Source organism: Myotis myotis, unplaced genomic scaffold (assembly GCF_014108235.1).
Source record: "Myotis myotis isolate mMyoMyo1 unplaced genomic scaffold, mMyoMyo1.p scaffold_m19_p_6, whole genome shotgun sequence".
In the NCBI taxonomy this organism is placed as follows: domain Eukaryota; kingdom Metazoa; phylum Chordata; class Mammalia; order Chiroptera; family Vespertilionidae; genus Myotis; species Myotis myotis.
The window spans coordinates 50,441,751-50,465,348 of record NW_023416368.1 but is presented as its reverse complement, the minus strand read 5'-3'; the positions used below and the strand labels follow the sequence as shown (position 1 = coordinate 50,465,348).

Genomic DNA, 23,598 nt, shown 5'->3' with positions numbered 1-23,598 from the left:
ATGCATGGTATGACTCAGTAAACGTTTTGAATGAATGACTATTTTTCTTTAAGTAGAGGTCCCATCAGACTTTTAAGTCTAATAAATAAGAAAAATTTTTTAAATGAGCAATAATCACCTTCATATAATGATTTTGAATTGAAATGTTCTCTAGAGTACATTAAACATGCCCCTGGTATGCTGTGCACATCATTGCTATGCCTGCAGCAGCCTTTTCCATAAACATGACAGACGTTAAGCCCAATCTAGGCTGAGTGATCATATACTTGCTCATTTTGGTAAAACAGAAATTTTGAATCTGGACAAAAGATACATACACTGACCAAATGACTATGGGATGATTCTGAAAGCTTCATGAAAAATAGCTGCGCCCTGATGGATTTTCATAGAAGCACGGACCCAACACTAATCCTTCTTTCGAGGAAGGTTTACCTGTGCAAATCTACTGGCTCCCCACACTGTGAGATAAAGGCTGACCTGAGTCAGATTACAGAGCTAGAGGTTGGGTGCTTAGGCCAAGCGGCGCGGTTTACTAGTTGCATCTAAGAAAGAAGAAAAAAGTTAATTGGCATGGAAAATATGAATGTTTTAGGAGAAAAAACAAAAGGTCTAGACTAGAGAAAGAAAGAAATGCTTCCAAATGAACTAGGATAGGGCTCAAAGGACAGGAGAAGCCAGTGTCAGGAAATAGATTAAAAAAAAAAAAGTAACGTGATTGAATCCTAAATATCTATTTTGTTACTGCCATGAATATCATGCAGGATATTAATAAGGAAGGTACTTTCAAGTGTAGTTATATACCAAAGGTCCATTTTATCTGCAGGATGTTAATACTCTTCGCAATCCTATTAGGATATAGAAATGTTCAGTGTTTACCAAACCTTCTGAGTCTCCATAATCAGCCCTCTCTCATACCCCAAATACTGACTACCTACGGTGTAAGGCGACTGAACATACACCATTTCATAGGGAAGATATTGAGGAAGAATGGCAATTAGCATGATGATATTTATGCCTAAACATAAAATTACCTCCAAATGAAGACATGAATGCCAGCCTCAGTTAAGAAATGACTGTTCAGAAGTAAACACAAATAGCACTGGATGGACGTACTCCTCAAATATGGTTTCTGGAAAATAAAATCATAGAGAAAATGATTAAATATCTAAGCTAAAAGGTGATATTTAAATTAGTAGTTTATCATATCTTTAAATCAAATTTAAGAATTAATGTTCTTTTTTCAGAATTAATAAAACTAGAATGTATCTGCTTTGTTGCCTGCCCTCCAGCTTTGTTTCTTGTGGGCAAAATTCTTTAATATGTTTTTAATACATACCAATTTTAAGAAAATGTACAAATCTAATAATATCACCACCAATTTTTTTATTATCCTTAATCTCCTTCTCATCCTTCTTTCATTTTAAATAGTTCAACATATTTTATGCAGCATAGATTAATAACACAAAATACTAACATGGGTTTATAGTTCTAGATTAACTTCATGCAACTGTATGAAAATTAATTATAAATGAATATCACTTGGAGAACGAATTGGATAGAAATGGAAGTCACTGAAGACACTCATGCCATTATGAGAGCCACTGTATAATAATCTTTCTTGGTGATTTAGGAATATCACTTCTCTTGCGACCTTCCAGAATTTTGATACTTTTGTCTGCCTCTTTCATGTTGTCAAAGCTTTAGAATTTCAGATGGCAGTGTTGACTGTCACCTTAACCACTAAGACTCTGTGATTCATTTAGTCTATGCTGAAGGCATGAGTAACAAAAACCCATACTGCACAATTCACTGAGGAGATATATATTTAAAGAACAATAGAGTGAGGTAAGTGAAATAATACATTCACAAGCAAGACATGGAGAGTATATCAAGGTTAACAGAGTTAAAAATCCTATTATATTTACTTTCAAAATAAGAACAATCCATGTGAGAACAAACATCTGTTACATCCCAAGATCTCTAACAAAGAGTCACATTATGAAATACCTGAAATTTAAGTGACCTTTTAGAAAAGTCCATATACTATCTTCAACTAATTATTCTTACCAAAATTCTCATTACTCAATGCCCAGATAAAGCCTTAAATATTGAAGAAGAGCTGGCTATGGCAATGGGTTTCCAGCATCCATCCATCCAGAATACTTCCTATAATAAAATTCAGGGGAAATAATTATCCATTAAAAACACAAATAAACTATAGGGGGTGGGGGGAAGAAAGTAAGGGAATTAATATTTATTGAGCACAGGGAAGGTCAAGGGGGGAAAAAAGGAGACATATGTACTACTCTTTGTAATACTTTAAGCAATAAAACAAAATTAAATAAAAAAGAAAGGATAGAGATGAACAATATTATTTCCCAACTAAAAAAAAAAGGAATCATCCAAAAACATGAATTACTTAAGAATAAATTCTGCTAAATAATGTATACAAGATCTCTGAAAACTACAAAATATCTCTGGAAGAACCAAAATAGGTAAAGAACCAAAATATGCCATGAAAAGATTAAATATTTTTTAAATCTCAATTTTCCCCAAAGTAAAAAAAAAAAAAAAAAAAAATTATTGAGCACCTATTTTTTCTCACAGGCCCTCTATTAGTCACTGAATATATGTATCACATTTAATCCTCACAACAATTGTTATGCCCAGATTTCAAGACCCCCAAAGACAGACCACTAGGGAGCCGAGTCCGATGCAAAAGCAAAGAGCCTTTATTCAAGCCTGGGCTTGGTCCCTCTGCCTCCTTTACTGGTGCAGTGGCAGGATGCGAGAGAGCCCCGAGTTTTGAAAGAACAAAGACTTTATAGGACTTGGGGTCGGGAGGGTGATGTCCAACTCGGACTACTGAATGGCCAATTCCGGTTGGTTGAGTGAGGGCTGGGGGCTAGTGACGCAAGGGCAGGGTACAGCTAGGGTCTGGTTACACAAAGACAGGGGGGTGGTCAGCATACTTTTGGCCTTGAGTTTGTTTTCCCTTGCATTCCTATTGGCTGAGATAAGGGCAGGCTGAGTAACTGATACATTCTGTGGCTTTTTCTTGGAGGAGGGGTTAGGGACACAGCTATCAGTCCTGTTCTGTACTTTCACAATCCTATGGGGTAGGGTTATCAGCATTTGGCAAGTTGTCTGGGCCCCACAGCAAGTCTAAGACAGTCAAGATTAGAGACCAATGAATAGATGGTTCTCTCTCACCCCTCTCTCTCTCTCTCAGAAAAAAAGAAGTGTGTGTGTGTGTGTGTGTGTGTGTGTGTGTGCATGTGTGATCCATGTTGGTCAAAAAAACACCTGAAAAGGTAAAATATTCTATTCCTTTCTCTGGTCAGAACTCAATGTGTACTACTAATATCCTATCTAATAAAAGGGTAATATGCAAATTAACCATCACTCTGTCACAAAGATGGCGGCGCCCATAGCCACAAGATGGCGGCATCCAGTCCTGTCAGCCCCGCCGGAGTTCCCCAGTCCTAGTGGGGCGGCCGCTGAGAGCAGGCAGCATGAGCGGCCTGGCAGAATGCCTGCTTTGTCACCGCGGCAATGAAGGGCCTCTGGGCAGCGGGCATGGAGTGGCCGGGGATGGGGGGAGGCACACTTGCATCGTTGAGGGACCCCCCGCCCCCCCCCCCGCACAAATTTTATGCACCGGGCCTCTAGTATAATTATTATCAATGATAGTAATATTAATTAGGCTACATATTGCTTACCTAGTGCTCTCAGATTTACAAAATTATTTTCATGTACATTATCAAATTCAATCCTGGTAATATTGTTATGTGGAAGATATTATTTTTATTTAACAGTGAAGAAATTGAGGCTCTGAGAGATTAAGTAGTTTGCTTCAGTTAAATGTCATACATGTGGCCATAAAATATGACCTCACATTCCAGGTTGGGCAGGAGGAGGAGGCATGCAAGGAATTTCACAAATTCTGTGGTTGGGAAGTATAGGCTCCTTACTGTAGGAAGAACCTGACCCACTCCAAGCTAATAATAAATAAAAAGCCACCGTCTCTGCTAGCATAAAAGCAGGTCTTCCAAAGTAGAACTCAAGTTCTCCCACAGGCATTATCTCATTTGACTCTCAACAAAAACCTGTCAGAGAGAAGTGGCTGAAACCAGGTTCACTACTTTATGAGAGGCAAACACAGGGATGAAATACACTGTCCACTTCCTTTGCTGCCATATTTTTGGAGAACTACAGAAGAGTGGTTAAGCCTGGCATACAAATTGCATGTGGTCATAAAATGCCCTTTTAATCAGCATCTTTTGTTTGTCCTTCATTCACCTGGGTGCCTGCATCTGGGAATTAAAAGAAGACTAAGTCCTAGCCTGACCCTCAGAGAGCTCACAGAGTTTAAACAGGAAGTTTTGGCAGTCCTGTGACTTGGTCTCCCTGCACAGTGCTTGTTGACCTGATGACCGGCACTGCTAGCCTAGCAGGATGTCACTGCCCAGGGGTAAACACAGGAAGAGTGGACAGGCATATCAACACATCTGGCCAGTTCTAAGAGCTTTAATTCTGGAGTAACTTGTGAAAAGAGCTGTAAATATGTTACATTCTATACGAATATTGTAATTTATCCCACTGAGAAAAATATATCTAACACATGACTGTTTGCTTTATTTTATTCTCTTCGTTTACTTGCCTAGTTGCACATGTAAAATAAATTTTCATAGACTTAACATCAAAAGAAGAGTTCTAAATATTAGTTTATACGGTAAAGACATTTATCTATTCACTAAAACACACTAAAAGTGAAGGCAAACCAAGATTGAATGTGCAATATAAAGAATGTAAGGGAGTGTAGCTGTCCTTTATTGGAAGGTGGGTCGATGTGGAGGTGTAACTTCTCAACTATGCCTTTGATTTTCCCAGTTACTTAGGACTAACAGTCATTAGCAGGGAGTGATGATGGAGAAGAGGTGTTAGGGGTTGAAGACAGAGGAGAATGAAAGAAATCACCATCAAGGCAAGAAAGAGAATAAACTAAAATAAGTATGGGATGAGAGCCATGCCTACTGGAAGTTCATGGTCATGAATGGAGGTAAGATTAGCGTGTGTTTTCTCCAGCCATATTAAGCTGCAAGGAACAGTTAGGCCTGGAATAGGTAGAAAACTGGACTGAATCATAGCTGTGTATGTCAGACAAGCGCAAGAAAGAGGGAGGGGTTGTAGCAAGTATGTTAGGGGATGTAAGGGAGCTACATCCATGGAATTTTATTTTCTTTTTATTGTAAAACTTCTTGGAGAAAGTGTTATTGGAATCACACTGTAAAGAATGGGCAGATTTTAGACATGAGTTTTTAAAAGGAAACAACATTCTAGTTGGAAGAAAGAGCTGAGCATGAACATACACAAACCAGTGCAGCGTGTATTCAGAGGAAAGTGAGCCATTTGATAACAGTCTGAAAGTAGTGGCAGGTAAGAGTGGACAAATCTGTTGCCCCTGTATAAAGCAGGAACTGGTAAACATTTTCTCTAAAGGGCCAGACAGTACATCAGGCTTTGTAATAATAGGCCTTGTAGGGTCTGTCTTGAGGATGTCACTCTGCTATTCCATTGTGAAAACAGCCATAGACCATGCATGAATGAATGGGTATGGCTGTGTTCCAATACAACTTCATTTATCAAAACAGATGATTGGTGAATTTGACCCACAGTTTATAGTTTGCAGACCTATGACTCCTGTGGATCTCTTAATCAGTCCCATTGGAATACAGCTGAGAAACTGATATCTTCAAATGTCTCAGATTTTCCTGTCTGTCATTAAGGGAACTAGCATTTTTCAGTAATTGCTTTCACACTACTTTTAATTGACACTAATATTATGAAAATGTCAAACATAAAATTTTGTGATACAATCTGTGTTCACTAGTAAGTTAAAAAATATATATGAACTAGGTTACCATGGTTACTACTGTGATTTTGAAAAAGTAATCCATGCAAAGATAAGATCTGAAGTTGGTATTTAATGCTCTCATAAAGCCACACACATGATAGTAGGGCCCATAAATCTCAGCTTATCAAAACAACAAAAGTAAATGATTAGGTAGGACGTTTCTTCTTTTAAAAATACAATTTCATACAAAGTTTATAAAATATATGTATTTTAAATATAAATTTTAAATAATACGTTTTTCTTGGGAATACTTAAAACAATACAAATTGCTAAATTATACTGGAAAGTCTCCAAAGCAAATTGTACACATTTAAATATCTATAATGCCAAGGACAAAGGCAGGGATAAAATTCGGATAGCTAGGTTATCATGACTATTCAAAAAAACATTCCTTAAATAGATGGTATCATAAAAGGTGAATAAAAAACACCTCAGGAAGTTTATCATATAAGATAGACAATGATGATGCATATATATAGTTAGAGGGCATATTTCTTAGTATAGGTCTATGTAGCAATATGTTCATATGCTTTTAAAAAAATTTTTTTACATTTTTTATTGATTTTAGAGAGAGGAAGGGAGAGAGATAGGAAAAAAACACATCAATGTGTGAGAGAAACATCAATTGGTTGCCTCCCACATGCACCTGGACTGGGGATTCAAACCCACAACCTGGCACATGCCCTGCTCAGGGATGAAACCAGCAACCTTTTGATGCACAGGATAACACTCAATCAACCAAGCCAGACTGGCCAGGGCCATGTGCTTTTTTGAAAATTTTTTATCATTAGGCGCAAACATTCTTGAAAAGCATTTGTGGGTTTTTGAAAAATGCTAGCTAGTACACTTCTCTAAGGCAGTTATAATGTGATATTTAAGGAAGTTTGGGGCATAAAGCAAGTTAACATTTAGTATATTTGGGTCTAAGTACTTTTTTAAACCTCATTCATTTATTTATTTTGCAAAAATGTGACATTCTTTTGGTCAGAAACCTTGTTTATCTTGTTTAGTCCTGTACCTCCAACACATAAAAGCATCCATGACACATAAAAAGTGCATATCACGTTTGTTGGATTTTATTTTTAATTTATTTATAACTACATTGTCCCCATTGTCACAACTATTAACCTCTTAGCTGCACTTGCCTCCCTATCCAGCAGATGGCTCAGTTAGTCACTGTCATATCCTAAGTAGCACCCTGAATTTCCTCCACATTTCATCTTTCTGCTACATCTATTTTGCCAATTTCAAATTCCAAGCTACAAAGTATTGCTGGAAAGTATGTGCCGTTAGAATTTCCTGAGATGCAACTGGTAATGGGCCTTTTCTATATCCTACAGCTTTGCTCTTGCAGACATTCCCCACCACACATTTAATATCAACTTTATTGAGGTATAATTTCACATTTTAGGTATATTATATGCAGAATTTTGTATACATCCGTGAAATCACCATCACCAACATGATTATAAAACATCTATAATCAAATTTCTCGCATGCCAACTTGCAGTCACTGCATTCCCAATTCCCACCACCAGGGGCAACCCCTGACCCAACATGCACTTTCCCAACTAACAAGGTGGAAGAAAAATCATAAGTAATCTCCATATGGGAAATAATGCGGGAGAAGTAAACTCATGTTAAGATTATTTGAAGAAAGTGAAATACATTCATGATGATTAATTGCAAAAATCAAAAGAAAAGTTTACTGCAGAAAAAGAAAACCCTAGATATATCACTATAATTTCCAAGCCAAAAGTAAATAACACTAAACCTATCTGATGGAAGGCCACGGTAGGCAAAAAAAGAAAATTTAAGCAAAGGAAGCACAGTAAAAAATATACATACAACATAATGTGGAAGTAGTTAGTCTAAACATACAAGTATATCCACCCACACATGCAAACATGGGATAAAATCTGTATCTGCTTACTAAATGATAGACACTTAGATTGTGTTTTAAAAAATAATGAGAAATACAAAGAAATAAATTTTAAAATAAGTCATTTATAAGAAATGGAACAAAAATAAAATGGTACAGACAACAGTATGGTGGTTACCAAAGGGAAAGGGAGGGGAGGAAGTTAGTAAAGAATAAAGGGGGTCCAATATATGGTGATGGAAGATCTGACTTTAGGTGGTAGAAACTCAGTGAAGCCAAAACCGGTTTGGCTCAGTGGATGGAGCATCGGCCTGCGGACTAGAAGGTCCCAGGTTCGATTCCGGTCAAGGGCATGTGCCTGGGTTGCGGGCACGTCCCCGGTGGGGGATGTGCAGGAGGTGGCTGATCGATGTTTCTCTCTCATTGATGTTTCTGACTCTCTATCTCTCTCCCTTCCTCTCTGTAAAAAATCAATAAAATATACTTTAAAAAAAAAGAAACTCAGTGAAATATACAGATGATGTATCATAGAATTGTACATTTAAAATCTATATAATGTTATTAGCCAATGTTACCCCAATAATTTAAAAAAATTTTTTAAATGGTACAAAAAACTTGAAAATGCAAATAATGAAAAAGTACAGTAATACTAATACTAGAATAACAGAATTCAAATAAGTACTAGGATAATGCACATGTATAAAAGTTACAACCTATAATAAGATATATTAATCATGAAGCTTCATGCACCTAACAATATAGCTTAAAATTATATAGAGGGAAAATAAGAAGTTATTAAAGATTTTTAGAAATTTATTTCTAAATTTTTTTAGAAATTTATACTAAACAAAAATGAAAGGGCTATGGTCTGTGGTATGCAAGTAAGCTGGCTCTCAGAAATAAAAATAAAAACCACACTGATTTGTAACATTTGCCAATTTATATTATGTAAATATCCTACACCACACTGATTTCCAGCCAGTGGTTTAACAACTTGTTCACAAAATGCCTGAATACTGAACCATTGGCTCTCACATGCCAATTAGAGCTGGCTCCACTTAACCAATGCCTATGGCAAATTTTAGAACAATAAACAATGTTGTATGTAGTAAATATGTATATTAGGTAAATACATAGGGATAGAGGAAAACATTCTACCTTACAGAAATAGTACATAAAAAAATGAACACATCAAACATTCATAACATGTTATCAATGACCTAGACAAAAAAATGTCTATGTACTAGACCTAAAATAAAGTTTCAAAAAATTATAAAAATCTGAAATTACACCTGACACATTTTGTGATCACAAATCAGTATTGGTATATTGGACTATTGAATTGAATTGAATAGTGGGGAGTGGGCCTAAGCCGTCAGTAGGACATCCCTTGAGGGCTCCTGGACTGTGAGAAGGGGCAAGCTGGGCTGAGGGACCTTCTCCAGTGCACGAATTTTCATGCACCAGGCCTCTAGTCAATAAAAGCCTAGAAAAGGTTTTAAAAATATATTCACTTATATGAAAATTTATCCTTTTAAATAATCTATAATGATATAAGTGTAATATGCTAATTAGACTGGATGTCCTTCCAGACGACCTTCTGGATGAAACCAGGGCTGCCAGGGAAGTCCAAGTCTTGGGTGCCAGAGGGAAGCTGGTGCCAGCAGCTGGGGGAAAGAAGGCCTACTCTTGCACTAATTTAATGCATTGGGCCTCTAGTGATAATATAAAAGAGAAAACCAACCTGAAAATTAGATAAGAAGTATCTGTTAAACATGGCAAAAGCATAGTGATTGAAAATTCTATAGTCTCTCACATAAAATAATTAGATTGAAATGATTTTTGTGCATTAATCTCAAAAATCTATGAAAATAATAAAATTACAAAGAAAATAGAATAAAATATTACTAAAAAAACAGAAGTTAATGAAGTAGGAAAAATAATTAGTAAAATCAAGAAATGGTTCTTTTTTTTTGCCCAGCCAGCATGCTCAGTGGTTGAGCATTGACCAATGAACCAGGGGGCCAGGGTTCAATTCCTGGTTAGGGCACATGCCCGGGTTACAGACTCAATCCCCAGTAGTGGATATGCAGGAGGCAGCCAATCAATGATTTTCTCTCATCATTAATGTTTCTATCTCTCTCTCTCCCTTCCTCTCTGAAATTAATTTAATATATATATATTAATTTAATATATATATTAATATATATATATTAATTTAATATATATATATAGTTCTTTTTAAAACAAATCTGATCAAAACCAAAATGGAAAGTCTCAAATTATATACGTTAAAAGTGTAAAAGGGCAATTATTACTATAATTTTTATAGATTACACATTCATACAAATCAATTTGAGCACTGACTTTCTAAGAAAATATATGTTATCAAAATATACTCAAGAAGATGGAAAAAACTGGATTGAGGATTAGTCTAAATATATGTAATAAAAAGACTGATTTCTTCATGCAGGTTTTACCAAACACTCAGGGAACTTATAAATCCTTCTGATAATATAAGATTAGTTTAAGTCAAGGGCACAAAAATCTGATAGCAAAACTATGTAATGATATCTTAAAAAAAAATTACATAGCAATTTCTTATATGAAAGATGCAACCTTTTAAAATAAAATATCAACAAATTTCACCAAGCAGTGTGTTAACAGAATAAAATTAAATGACTACAAGTAGATTTTATTATTGAAATGAAAGGATGGTGACAATCAGGAAGTTTATTAATGTATTTACTACATTAATAGATCAAAAGACAGGTCATATGGTTGCCTTTGCAGATGGGGAGAATATTTGACAAATGTTAGCATAGGTTCTTAAAACAAAAAAATGTGGAAATATTTTCCAACTGATAAAGCCATAGGATTCCTATCCAGGATCATTTTCACTAAGTACAGGCACAAAATGAGGAAGCTCACAGGCAAGGCTGACAGTGGTCCCAGCTATGTGCCTGTAAGTCCTGGATATTCTTTACTCTCTAGGTGACTTCAAGACATGTATATACCTTGATTCATTTCCTCCACCCAAAATCAGCAAAGTGGAGATGCTCAATGAACATACCTCCTATGATTATTGTGCAGATTAAATTTTACATGTATAGCACTTGAGATTGTGCAAGACGAGTAAGGACTTTAAACACCATCTATTAATATTACATTGCTATCTCATCAAGAACCTTTGAGAAAAATATGGGAGGCATCATTAACATCAGCCTCATTTTACAAATAAAGCAAAACTCAGAGAAAGTAAGTAATTTGCTCATTATGCATGCGAAGAAGGAAGACAACTGAAATTTAGTCCTGGTTCCTTCATTCACTTACACATTCATCAAATATTTATTGAGCCCCTACTATGCACCAATCACTCTTATTTTAAGGACACAGCACTGGAAAAAGCCTCAGAATGTCAGGAAACAAACAAGTAATTAGAAAGTATGGCTGATGGTGTCGAGAGCAATAAATACAGAGTGTGTGATATAGATCATCTTGACCATTGTGCAGAAGATGTATTTAAAGGAATCAAGACTGAAGGTAGGAAAATGAGTCAATTGTTATTATAGCAGTCCAGCTAAGGAGCTAAATTGAGGAAGCAGCAATAGGAACTGAAAAGTATTGCTTATTGGAGTACTATGTCCCAGCAAAATTGGCAAGTTTTGTTGGCTGTCAAAATTTTAGGATGAGGGAGGAGGGAGAGTCTAAGATAACTAACAGGTTTTATGGTTTGGAAGGTCAGGGCAGTGGTGATTGAGATTGGACAGAGATAGGTCTGGTGTGAGGGAAGATGACTCATCCGGTGTTGGATATGTTAAGTCTGGGAGGTTGGTGGGATATCAAAGAGATGCTCTGGCAGATAGACAAATATGCAAATTAGAAGCTCAAGAGATGGCAGTACTGGAGAAATAATTGGCTTAAAACGTTGAATTCAGAGGAGATCAAGCTAGGAGAGCATGCAAAGAGAAAAGTGCAGTGAGAAAAGGAAAGAACAACAATCTTTAACCTTTCTTCAGATAATGGCTTCCATGAAAGGCTTCTAAGTGCTTCAGGTTATTGGTGGCAGCCAGCGTGTTCACGCAGCAAGCAATTATAGCACGTGTGTGGAGCGCCCTTCCTTGACTGTAAGAAGCACTTTTTTTTTTTTCAATTTGAACGTTTCTGAAATTGGGTCACAGCATATAAATAATCCCTATCCTCATCCCCAGAAAAGCTGTTATTAAAAAGGTTGTGCTTAAAAAATTTATTTCAGAGCAGGTTCTCTGGGAGGAGATTCTGACTAATTCACATGCAGGAGGTAGATTGGGGGAGGTTTGCAGAATCACTACCTGTAGGGGAAGGCAAGAAAGCAGAAATGGGCAGAGGAAGAAGGGAGGCCACTCTGCACTCAGTGACTGGGTTCTGTGGAGCTGGGCAGCTGGGTGGCCCTCTACAGTTGTACAAATTGGGGAAACAATGGCTTTTACGGCCCTCCCCTCCCCTCAAAGAACACTGGTTGCCCTGGGGAGTGGGTGTGCTCTCTGAAAGGAGTTTCTCCCAGAGAAGACTGTCAGCTGAAAACTCTAGCAAGTAGCACTCCCACTAGGTGAGATAACAAGTTCTTTATTCCTGAAAGAGAATATGGTCACTGAATGACATCCACTACAAATGATATTTAAGAATGAAGGAAATAGCCCAGCTGGCATGGCTCAGTGGTTGAGTGCGTTGACCTTTGAACCAGGAGGTCACAGTTCAATTCTGCCTGGGTTGTGGGGTCAATCCCCAGTGTGGGGCATGGAGGAGGCAGCCGATCAATGATTCTCATCATTGATCTTTCTATCTCTCCCTTCCTCTCTGAAATCAATAAACAAGATATTTTTAAAAAATGAAGGAAATAAAGCATTTTTATTTCAATAAGATTTATATTAATATACTCATGAAGTATTAAACACAAATTTTGTCTGGTGCAACCCATTTAAAAATCCATTATATTAAAAGTTCAGGTCATCTGAAATTCTACCCTGTTTGTGGTAAAGTGGAGAAAAATAATTATTCCTAAAAATTAAAAAAAGTATATGAGATCACAAATGACATTCACTGCACAAGTCCTAGGCATTTACCAAAAAACCATTTGGCAATGAAAGTGTAAGATAACAATGGCAAGTTCTAATTTATGGGGTAATTGGAATGAGAGGCAGATTTAACACAAAGTCAGTGGGGCTCCAACGCCTGCATTTTGCATTGCCTGTAGTGAGGAAGCAACTGCCATAGCTCAGGGGGCTCAGGGCACAAGGAGGGTGGCCCCAGAGGGTGGTCACCTTCTACCTCCTAGAAGTCACCCAGGGTTTGCAAGCAGGTACTACCAGCAAGTATACTCAGTCAGCAGGCTGCCAGCATTTCCTCCAATCTACTTGGACTTCAAAGACAATCGAACCCCAATAGACCTCAAGGGCTATCTGGACCTTATCGGTGACTCTAAGGATGTAAATACAACCCATCTGGGTCACTGTGTCCTAGGCTCTCAGCCAAGTTTCCCTCAACTCCCACAAGACATTCCCACAAGGGTGGGGATGGGGAGTCAAGAGGGAGCAGTGAAGACCTAGCCAAGCTGGAGCCACTGCAGAAGCACGTGCCTCTCTGAGAGCATGCCAAGTGAAACCCCGAAGCTGGACTTCTCCCAAGCTTCCCTCCAAACAAGAACTGCCTGAGGGTGAAGCCGGTAATGCATTATAAAGGTAAATGAAAATACTCCCTAAACCATCAATAATAAAAAAAACAAATTTCAATTTACTTTGGTAGAGAAAAGAACAACATTTCTTTGTATTCTCTCTATAGAAAATATTAAAAATCATTATCATATAAAAGAGGAAGTATGAGTGCATGCAGACAAAAATTTGTAAGAAATAAAGTATATAAAGATGAATCCGGATGTTTACTAATCATGATGGTAATATTTTGGACTGTTTTGGTATTTTTCAATGTTTTTGTTTCTGTAATGTATGATTTCTTCTCCTAATTTAAATAAAGCCTTAAAAATGTCCTAGTTGACAAATTTTGTTTTCACCATTGATACTCATTCTTAAAGAGGATGAGGCACTATACAAGCTTGAGGTCCCCACAAACCTGGATTCTCCTCACTTATGACATTCTCCCAAGCACTTAATTAATTTTAATCCGGTAAATTTATGAGGTAGATGCTGTTATTATTCTACTTTATAGATGAAGAAGTTGAGGGCAGAGAGTTTAAGAAACTTGCCTATAGTAAGTCACAGAGGACAAGGTAGTGTGGGACTTGAACCTGCCGTCTGTGCTATACTGAAGTAGGCAATTTACAGATTACAGTGGAACTTCATTTCTGGAACACCTCCCATCTTGAACAACTCACTTCCCAACCTGACAACCCTTTCATGCTGATATCTATATGATCAGTCATGCACCACTCAGGTGACAGACAAAAAAGAGAATGCGCGAATATGAGTCAGTTTACCACTGCTAAAATCTCAGGATGTTGTGCTGTGAATATTTTTGTGTGTTTTTGTGTGTGTGGGTGTGTGTGTTTTGCTTTTTTTTTTTTTTTTTTGCTTTTATTGCTGCTTATAATTATTTTTAAATTTTGTTTTTTTATTGTACCTTTCATTTTTGTTAAATTTTCATTTCATGTACTTTTTGTTTTTAAAATATTTATAGATTAAACAGTACAATAGACATGTACTGTATATGAAAAAGGTTAAAGCAGGGAATCATTTGGGGGTCTGTAACGGATTAATTCAATTTACATTATTTCTAATGGGAATAAACGAGTCAGTTTTGGAACAGCCTTCCAGAACTAACTAAGGTCGAGAAATGAGGTTCCACTGTATTTCACTTGTCATTCACCATTTATTAAACTCCCTTTTGGTGAAATGTGTTAGGTGCTGGATAATATTGGGTGGATTTGAGATAGTTCCTACCCTCACAAAGCATAAAGACTGATGAGGAGACCCAAAATGCTGTAATGGAAAGCATAATAAAAATTTAAAGGTATTAAAAGTGCTATGAATCAATAAAGGAGACTAATGAATTAAACATTCTGATCTGCCAAGTGAAAGAGTGTGAGCAATGACATAAACATCTGTTAAGTTTCTTTTCATTCATGAAACACTGGGAAGCTAATGCTATAATATTCTGCAATTTTAACTCAAGATAGTGGATATGTTTGGGACAACACATTTTAAAAGTTTCATTTCAGGAATAATGAACAGATGTTTTCTGAATCCCCATGATGTGGCCGGCATTTTGATAGGCATTTCATAATCTAATCAAGGAAAAAACAAATTTTATAACTGGGAAGAATAACTGAGATCCTATAGTTCATCTTCTTTCTCCATGAGGAAGCTGAAGCCAGAAGATAGCTGGCAAATACTCCAAGAGTTATTTTTTTTCAGAAAGCCTTTCCTTAAATGACCACAGGCAGGTACCATTTTACCATTTTCCAAACCCAGCTTAGCATATTGTTATTCTTCTATGGGTCTTGTTCTTTAGCTGGTCATTGAGATCGTGAGCTTTTTAACTTCATTTTTTTAATGATTAATGGCACCTTTTTTTTTTTTAATCCTCACCCAAGGATATGTTTCTATTGATTCTGAGAGAAAGAGAGAAAGAGAGCGAGAGCGAGAGAGAGAGAGAGAGAGAGAGAGAGAGAGAGAGAAAGAGAGAGAGAGAGACAGACATCGGATCAGTCAGTTGCCTTCTGTAACTGTCCTGACTGGGAATCAAACCAGAAACCTTTTGGCTCACAGGATGATGCTCCAACCAACTGAGCCACCCAGCTAGGGCTCAGTGACACTTTTAACATCTAAAAGCTATTCACCATCTCTTCATAAAAATGCATATAAATGCATATACAAAAATTAGGTTAAAATCATCTGGAGCTAAAACATTCATTCCTCTGGTCTCAGGTTAAGGGTCTTTCTTCTAGATTGTTGGCTCTATAAAATAATTTTTTAATGCATGTCAGTAACAAACATACATAAAATACATTTATTTGTGTATCACCTATAGTGCCTAACACTGCAAAAAACTTGAGAGAAGTTTAATAAATGTCTTGTTTGAATTAGCCCCAAATTAAGTTGCAGCCAATAGGAGACACAGAACCAGCCTCCTAACTCCCTTTCCAGTCATGTTTTACACTATCATAATCTCTCCTTAAAAAAAACAAACAAACAACCCATAATCATTGCCATTATGAGATCACTTTTACAGAGGTGGGAAAATAAACATTAAAATAAAGTCTCAGTATAATTACTTGGATATGACTCTACCTACAATAAAACTCATGTTTAGGAAAGGACAACCTGTACCATAGAAAGTGCTCAATAAATATTTGTGGAGTGGCTGTGAATACATGAATAAATGAATAATAAATAAGAATGAATAAATGCTGCTCAAACAGAGAAGGCTTTGGATGGGGTGGCAATTGAGGTTAATACTAAAGACTGAATAAAATTTGAATCCAAAGTAGGAGCATATTCCAGCTAATATAGACCCAGCATAAATAATACCATCTGATTGTGAGAAAACCTGAGGCACCATTGACTGGAAAGTACTGAAAGAAAATGCACTTGAATAGGCATTTGGATTGCATGTGACATTCAGAGTCAAGCTAAGGAATCTGATTTAATTTTCTGGGCAATGGAATACAATTTTAGATTCTTAGTGATGTCACCTAACAATTGTACTTGACAATAGTTAGCAATCAAATGCGTAACCAAAGAGAAAAAAATCACAAATCATTTTTTAACTTCAGCTAGTATAAACTCTCAGACCAACCGTTTACTTATTAAACAAACTATGACCCTAATCCATTAAATAATTCTGCTTTTATAACTTAATTTATGATTCCTAATCGTCAGCACTCATCCTTTTACGGGAAAGGAAAGACTGCCAATTCTTCAAGAGTGAGAATTTACAGTTGATTGTGTGATGAACCCATGTGTTCATTATTAGCCGCATAGGTTCAGGATTGGGTCACTGTTGGTTGAGGTCCTACATGAAATTTCCCGACCTCCCCAGCACATATGCCTGATAGGAACTTCCATCTGTATGATGACACTCTTTGTAATTGTTGCTTCCTTTGCTATATTTTCAAAAAAAAATTGCTTTTACAAGTATTCATATTGTTTCTGCATTTTTACCTGCCTATTAATGCTGGTCATTATTCAATCTCTGTACAAATTCATTCACAGTATGTTTGGGTTATAGCCCCCTACAGAACTCTAACTACAGGTGAGAGTGAAAAGTGAGAAATGCCCCCTCCCCCGAAAATCTGGACCACCCTCTCTCCAGCCTAAAGCTTTATTCTTCCCCTTTAGCATCATCTTCTCCACCTTCGAACACATATTACACTAATAACTGATGTAAAAGTAAATGCCAAATGTTGTCTTAATATAAAGACAAGATAAAAGTGAGCCAGAAGCTGTTAATAACTTGTTCCAGATTCCCACAGTTAGTAGAACAACCCAGAGCAGATACCAAGTCCAGGTTGTTCCTATGACACCACAATGTCTCTCTCCTTTCCCTAACTGTTCAGGGAACTTTCCAATCTTGACTTTCCAGTGTATGTACGTGTATGTGTGTGTGTGCGTGTGTGTGTGTGTGCATGTTCGCTGCTGCAGAAAATGAGAGAAAAACATCTCTGCTCTCATAGAGCTTATATATTTTTAAATGTGATTATAGATTACTTGTATGGGTTATGAACATGCAGAGGTAAACTAGCACTAACTTTCTGATTGGATTTCTAGCGAATACCTTATACTTTAAGTAGTTTTGTTCAAAAGTTTGATGAGGAAAAATCTGTAACTACTAGTAGATACAATTAATTTTGTTTGTGGAATTTAATTATCAATGCTTTTCAAGGTTAGACTCAGCAAAGAAAATCCAGTTAGTCATCACTGAGTAAAGTCTTCCTAGTGTTCACATTTTTTTAAACAGATATGGGTCTCAGTTTAAGAAGAGGGAGGTATGAATAAGGAGAACCAAAGCTGGGTATTAGTGCATTAGTCACTGACATGGGAAGGTAACAGTTAAACTTGTCTTAGTTAACGCTGAACAAATGTTCAGAAAATCCTATGGTTCTGAAGGAAGAAAGGTAGATTAAAAGAGCAAAGCCTTACACTGACAATCTATAGCCCAGTACACCTGTTCAAACATTCTATCGAATGTCGACCGTTAACTGAAAAATTTGAACAACTGGCTAGAAAAATCACTTCTCAGCATAAATTACTTCAACATGAGCTGTAAGTTTGTGAACTAAATAAAAATCCCTAGCCTGCCAGATGCCAAAAGAAAAGAATGATTATTGGCCTCAGAAACAACGAAATGGGTCACTTCATGCCTGGAGTTACGTATAACCAAAGGAGAGGATGAACTTTCAGCACTAACCCCTTATATCAAGCCAATTCTGTGGGTTATCACCTGAAAAGAAAGAAAGCCCAACCTTGGGGTAACAAGGCCACGCAGAGTAACTGACTTTTGGGAGGAAAACACTTTTTTTTCAGTTTCCAGTGGAAAGATATAAAACATAAATTAAATGGGAATAAACATATGTTAAGAATCAAGATAAGAACTGAATATTTACATCAAATAAACACCATTAGCAGAAAAGAAGCTGAAAGAAAATTCTTTTCCCACTTAGAGCATTTCAACATCTGGGCGACTGTGGCCATTAAGGCACAAAGAAACAGCCTGTCCACACCAGACTGACACTTGTCCTTTATTTATTTATCCTTAAAGGAAAAGATGAAGAAATATCTGTATAGTTTAGACTCCACCTTGGATGCTGAGCAACCTGTTTCCAGGGAAAGCAAAAGATGACTCTGACTTCTATTCCCCTTAAAAAAATGTCTTCTCCCCCTTCTTTTCACTCAGGTTCATTAAACATGCAACTCAAGGGGGGGAAAGAAGGAAAGAAATCGTGTTTCATACAGTGCATCTCATAGGAGAGTTTGGAGTAACAATCAAAAGGTGTTCTGGGGGGCCCTGGCCAAGTGGCTCAGTTGATTGGAGCCATTACCCCTTGCACCAAAGGTGGCGGGTTCAATTCCTGGTCAGGACACATTCCTAGGCTACAGTTTCATCCCCGGTCAGGGTGTATATGGGAGGCAGTGCTGGGGCTGACCAGTAGCCCCTGAACAATGGATGAACAGATTACTCCGACAGTTTCACTGTGGGGGAGAGGGCTAAGGGACGGCCCGCTGAAAAAGCTAGGCAGCCTTGATTTCCTGCCTTTTATTGGCATTTTTATCCTTAGATACAATCAGTAGGTGAGTAATCTGGGGAGGACACGTGTTTACATTGTCCTCTAGGCAGGGGCATCCAGGGACTAAGCATAAGGATTCCAGTAAACACCCCGGGGTCTGCACATGCACAGACTTGTTTGGAAAGATCAAGGAATAATTAGGGGAGCCGCCTTCGATACTCCGCTAAGTCTCCCCTATGTCGGAATTCCAATAAACGGGGCAGGCAGCCTTCCACACACTTCCCTTTTCTCAGACTGTCCACAAGTCTCTTGTGCTCGTCAACAAGGCAGCCAATCTCTCTCTCTCTCTCTCTCTCTCTCTCTCTCTCTCTCTCTCTCTCTCCCTCTCTCTCAAAAAACAAACAAACAAAAACAATAGAAACATATCCTTGGGTGAAGATTTTCAAAAAAGGTGTTCTTGGGAAAGAAGATAAATGGTGTACAATACTGGAAGACAGGCATTCTCTCAGGCTCTGCTTAACTAACATACGATAGAACATTAATCAGGCACAAAATTACAGGGAGCATATAGGTGTGTACCAGCTGAAATGAATATCTTAAGATGCCAACCAGTAAAGACATAAAACCAGGGTGACATGGCTACAAAATGCAAGTGCAAAATGCAAGTGGAAACAAAGAAGTTTTAGTAAGGAAGAATTGGCATTAAAGTATACTCATTTCAGTCAAAAAAAATCTGCCCCAAATGTTCAGTTAATACTCACTGAGACAGGAGAGGTGAATGACTGAACCTCAATGGTATATAGTATTGGCAATGCAAGTAGCCAAGGAAGATGCCCACAAAGCTTGGTTGTGATGTACAGCAGGGATGGGTTGTACAAGGCTATTGAGTCCCTGAAGAAAGGCTGGTGGGAGTGATGTTCTGTAGGCAGAAAGTGGTAAGATGAAGAACGTGGCCAAAAGCCACGCCGGGCAAACATAGCTCTGAGTTAAAACTAATGCTCCACTTCCGACCTTTTAGGAGCACACAGGGCGGCAACTCACAAAGACGATTTCCGATCAAGTTTTATGGGACGTAATCGCCAAGACATAAAGTTATCTCCATGAAAGAAGCTTTGCAACAAAACTTTCCATCTCGTGTTCCAAAGAAACAGAGCCATCTGACAAACCTCTGATATCCAAACAACAAAATAATAAAAACAACCCCCAGTAACACAATATTCATTCAATGGCATGAAGCACATAACACACAGGCGATAGCTCAGTTCTAGACATGGTATTGGTGGTGTTAGACTTCCTGCCTCTAACACTCCTAGTCACACACTCCCCCCAGCTACAATAAAATATTACTATCCAGCCAGAAAATCAACACATCGGCTTCCAAAGCACACGGCCTCGGTCGTTTTCCTATGAGAATCCTACAGCTTTATGAAACCACGTACTGACAAAATGGCAGTGTAAAGAGAAAATAAAACCAAAAGAAAAACAGATAAACATCTGTTTCCCCTTGCATGAAGGCATCATTGCAAACATATAGTAGTAGAGGTTCTTGCACAGTGAAAATTCTTTTTTGTTCTTTACATACTGAACGGCATCATGAATAGTTTTGTTCTGTTCTGGTTGCTATTTTCCCAACTTTATTACCAGAAAAAAATCATTCCCCATGTGCATGTTGCCCATAATATCCTCCCTTCCAGGGAGAGGAGTTATAGCTCAGACCCCATTTCTAAATTAACTGTTCATTTAATTTTCTTTAGCACTTTATAACATCATATGGATACTTTGACTTGTCACAACTGGGCCATCAATTTCAAAGAGAACCCATTAGAATGACAACACCAGTGTCTCATGCAACCTATTTCACAAAGAAAGAAAGAAAAAAAACAACTTTGCTAAACACTCTGGCCACAGTCAACCCTCATGATGTCTGTGTTTAAGTGTTTTGGTAATTCACCCTAGACAGCAGAAATAGTAATACCCCATTAAAGTAAGAACAATCATGCATAAATTGTGACCAAAGAATATTCAAATACTGTGAAAGATATTTCTGGTGAAATAAGAGGAAAAGGAAAAAAATGGAGAACTTATTTATTTGAGAAGAGCAGAGTGTATAAAACATTGGAACCCAAGAAGGAGTTTTACTTTGTAAAAATAGAAAAACAATCCCATAGCTGATTAAGCATGATAAGCCCAGCACATTCCAATCAATTTTACTATAATATTCACACACAGTGTAACATTTTCTCATGTGTCTTTATGAGATCCAATAAACAAATTTCAAAGCAGTGAAGCTGCAATAAATTAAATATTTCCAGAGACTTGGACACTGACCAAAGTAGGTCAAACATGTGTTGAAAAGAATAGAATTTTAGAACTGCTCATTTTATAAATTGGAGACAATGAACTTCAGAGATGGCGGTGAATTCTGTCCAGAGCCTCAAGCTAAGAGCCCAGACTGGCAGTGTAGTGACTTGTCCCAAATGACTTAGTGATTGAGTAACCCAGGACTGGTTTTTGTTTCACACACAATCTCCACTGTTCCTAATACAACTGAGCTGGTGAGGGTCTGTGATGTTCTGCCTAACCTGGTGAATCATGGGGAAAAGAAGATTCCTATCCTTATCTTAACGAAGAAAAAAAGAAGATTCAAAAGCTGCCAACAAAAAAAATCAATGGTTCTTTCAAAAACAAAATTATATACTCGATAGCTGAAGAAATATATGCCATATATGTGCTTGAGTTATTTAAAATCAACAAAATGACATTTAGCTGTGTTTTAGTCATTGTGTGCTCTAGATCAAATATTCTGCTTCACATTGCTATAGGAATTAAAGTCAATTATCTGAAAAATATTTAAATAAGGAGAAAAACTATGATTGACTTCAAGTTTTCAAAAGATACAGATATGAATATGACTCTTAGTTGACCAAGTATTAAAAGTGTATTCATAAAGTAAGCAGAGGTGAGAGACAGAGCGCAAAGTACAAATGAAAATCTGAAATGAAAGAGGGCAAACCGAACTGACATAAGTACAATTCACAGAAATGTTTAGTGCACAATAAAATCTAATTGATGTGATTCTTGTCAATTACTGTTTTTGCGGAATAGGGTGTGGATCTCATATTTTACAGGACCAGTGTGCATGTAAAACTTGTGCTGGAACCCTTTAAGACAATATTTTTAATAGCACTCTGTGGTACCAACACAGTCTGGCTCCATCGCAGATAATTGACTTTAATTCCTGTAGCAATGTGCTAAGGGACCTGCTAAAGCTATAAAGTCCATCAAGAAAAATCCCATTCTTGATCATATAAAGCTGCCATTAACTAGAGACCACATGGACTTGTATGAAGCAGAATATTTGAGGACAGTGGGACCCTGAGATTAGTACCATTCCAGAGGCCCAAGGAAGCTGTAGAAAAGCTATAGGAAGCAGAAAGATATCATCAAAGCAGGAAGTATGGTGAAGAGGTAAGGCAAAATTGAGGTATCTGATCTAGGTGACCATAATCCCCATAGCAATATGCTAAGGGAACTGCCCAAAATACAAAGTCAGTCAAATCACATCACCTCCTTGATCTTATACAGCAACCACTTAAGGAGAGACCATTTGAATACTTGATCTGATTGTCTGATTTGTTGCACACAGCAAAAACACAGATCATTGTATGTTTTCTCTTACTCAATGAATGACAAACAGCTATGGGTCCTGATCCAGAAAGGGGGCTTCTATTGTATTAGTAATTAGATAAAGGATACACAAAGGTAAAAACAAAACTTATTCCAGTCTACTCCAAATTAATTTGTTCAACAAATATCGATCGCCCATTGAAATGCTCTAAGTGCTGTGCTCTGAAGTAAAGCTACTATGTGATCAAGGCCAATGTCATGCCTGTCCTCACTGAGCTCACAGTCCAATGAGTAAGACAGATACACCCACAGCAATTATATAATAGTGGACATATTCGAGGAGGTGCTATAAAAACGTGCACAGAGATGACACTTTCAGGAGGAAATAACAAGGAAGCTGGGACCTACAGAGCAAGCAGACATGCCTGAAGGGAGAAGGAGTGGATATGTTCTAAGTTTAGTTGTGTAGCTAAAGGCCAGAAGATTAGGAACTGCACTGTATTTTCAAGAAAATCAAAGCCATTCCCTATAGCTAGAGACTACAATCAACATATATAATGGTCTACAAACAGAATCATTTTTCCTTTGTTGTCACTGCTCTATGGTGTTTTTTTTTTTTAAATCAGGCAACCCCAAACTTTAAGTGGTTAGAAGTGTTCCTTGTTATAATGTATTAAGTCTACTGTTTAATCTAGATCCTGTGAATATTTGTCAATGGAAAATTCTTGCTACTCACAAATGTTTGAAATCCCTTATTTTGAGGAAAATGGAAAAGTTTGTGTTTCTGTTTTGTTATACACACCGTTAAGATTTTATAAATGATAAAGTCACTGAGATTATAAATCAAAGATAGATTGTGTCATTGTGTCATTAATCTATCTTTGATTTATAATCTCAGTGACTTTATCATTTATAAAATCTTAGCGGTGTGTATAACACCGTTGTGAGGTCATG

General features: G+C 37.2%; 1 protein-coding gene across 9 annotated transcripts in view; it reads right to left on the bottom strand.

Moving 5' to 3' along the window:
- The window catches only part of IL15 (interleukin 15), a 61,950-nt gene that overhangs the window by 8,272 nt on the left and 30,080 nt on the right, over positions 1-23,598 (bottom strand). For 5 of the 9 annotated variants that reach the window (XM_036313903.1, XM_036313907.1, XM_036313904.1 and 2 more), the window contains one exon: positions 1,032-1,129. In XM_036313903.1, the coding sequence (XP_036169796.1) occupies positions 1,032-1,129 (98 nt within the window). Of the gene's footprint in view, positions 1-1,031; positions 1,130-2,067; positions 2,167-19,778; positions 19,937-23,598 lie in introns of all 9 variants that reach the window. The other 4 variants (XM_036313908.1, XM_036313910.1, XM_036313911.1 and 1 more) reach the window with 2 other exon arrangements.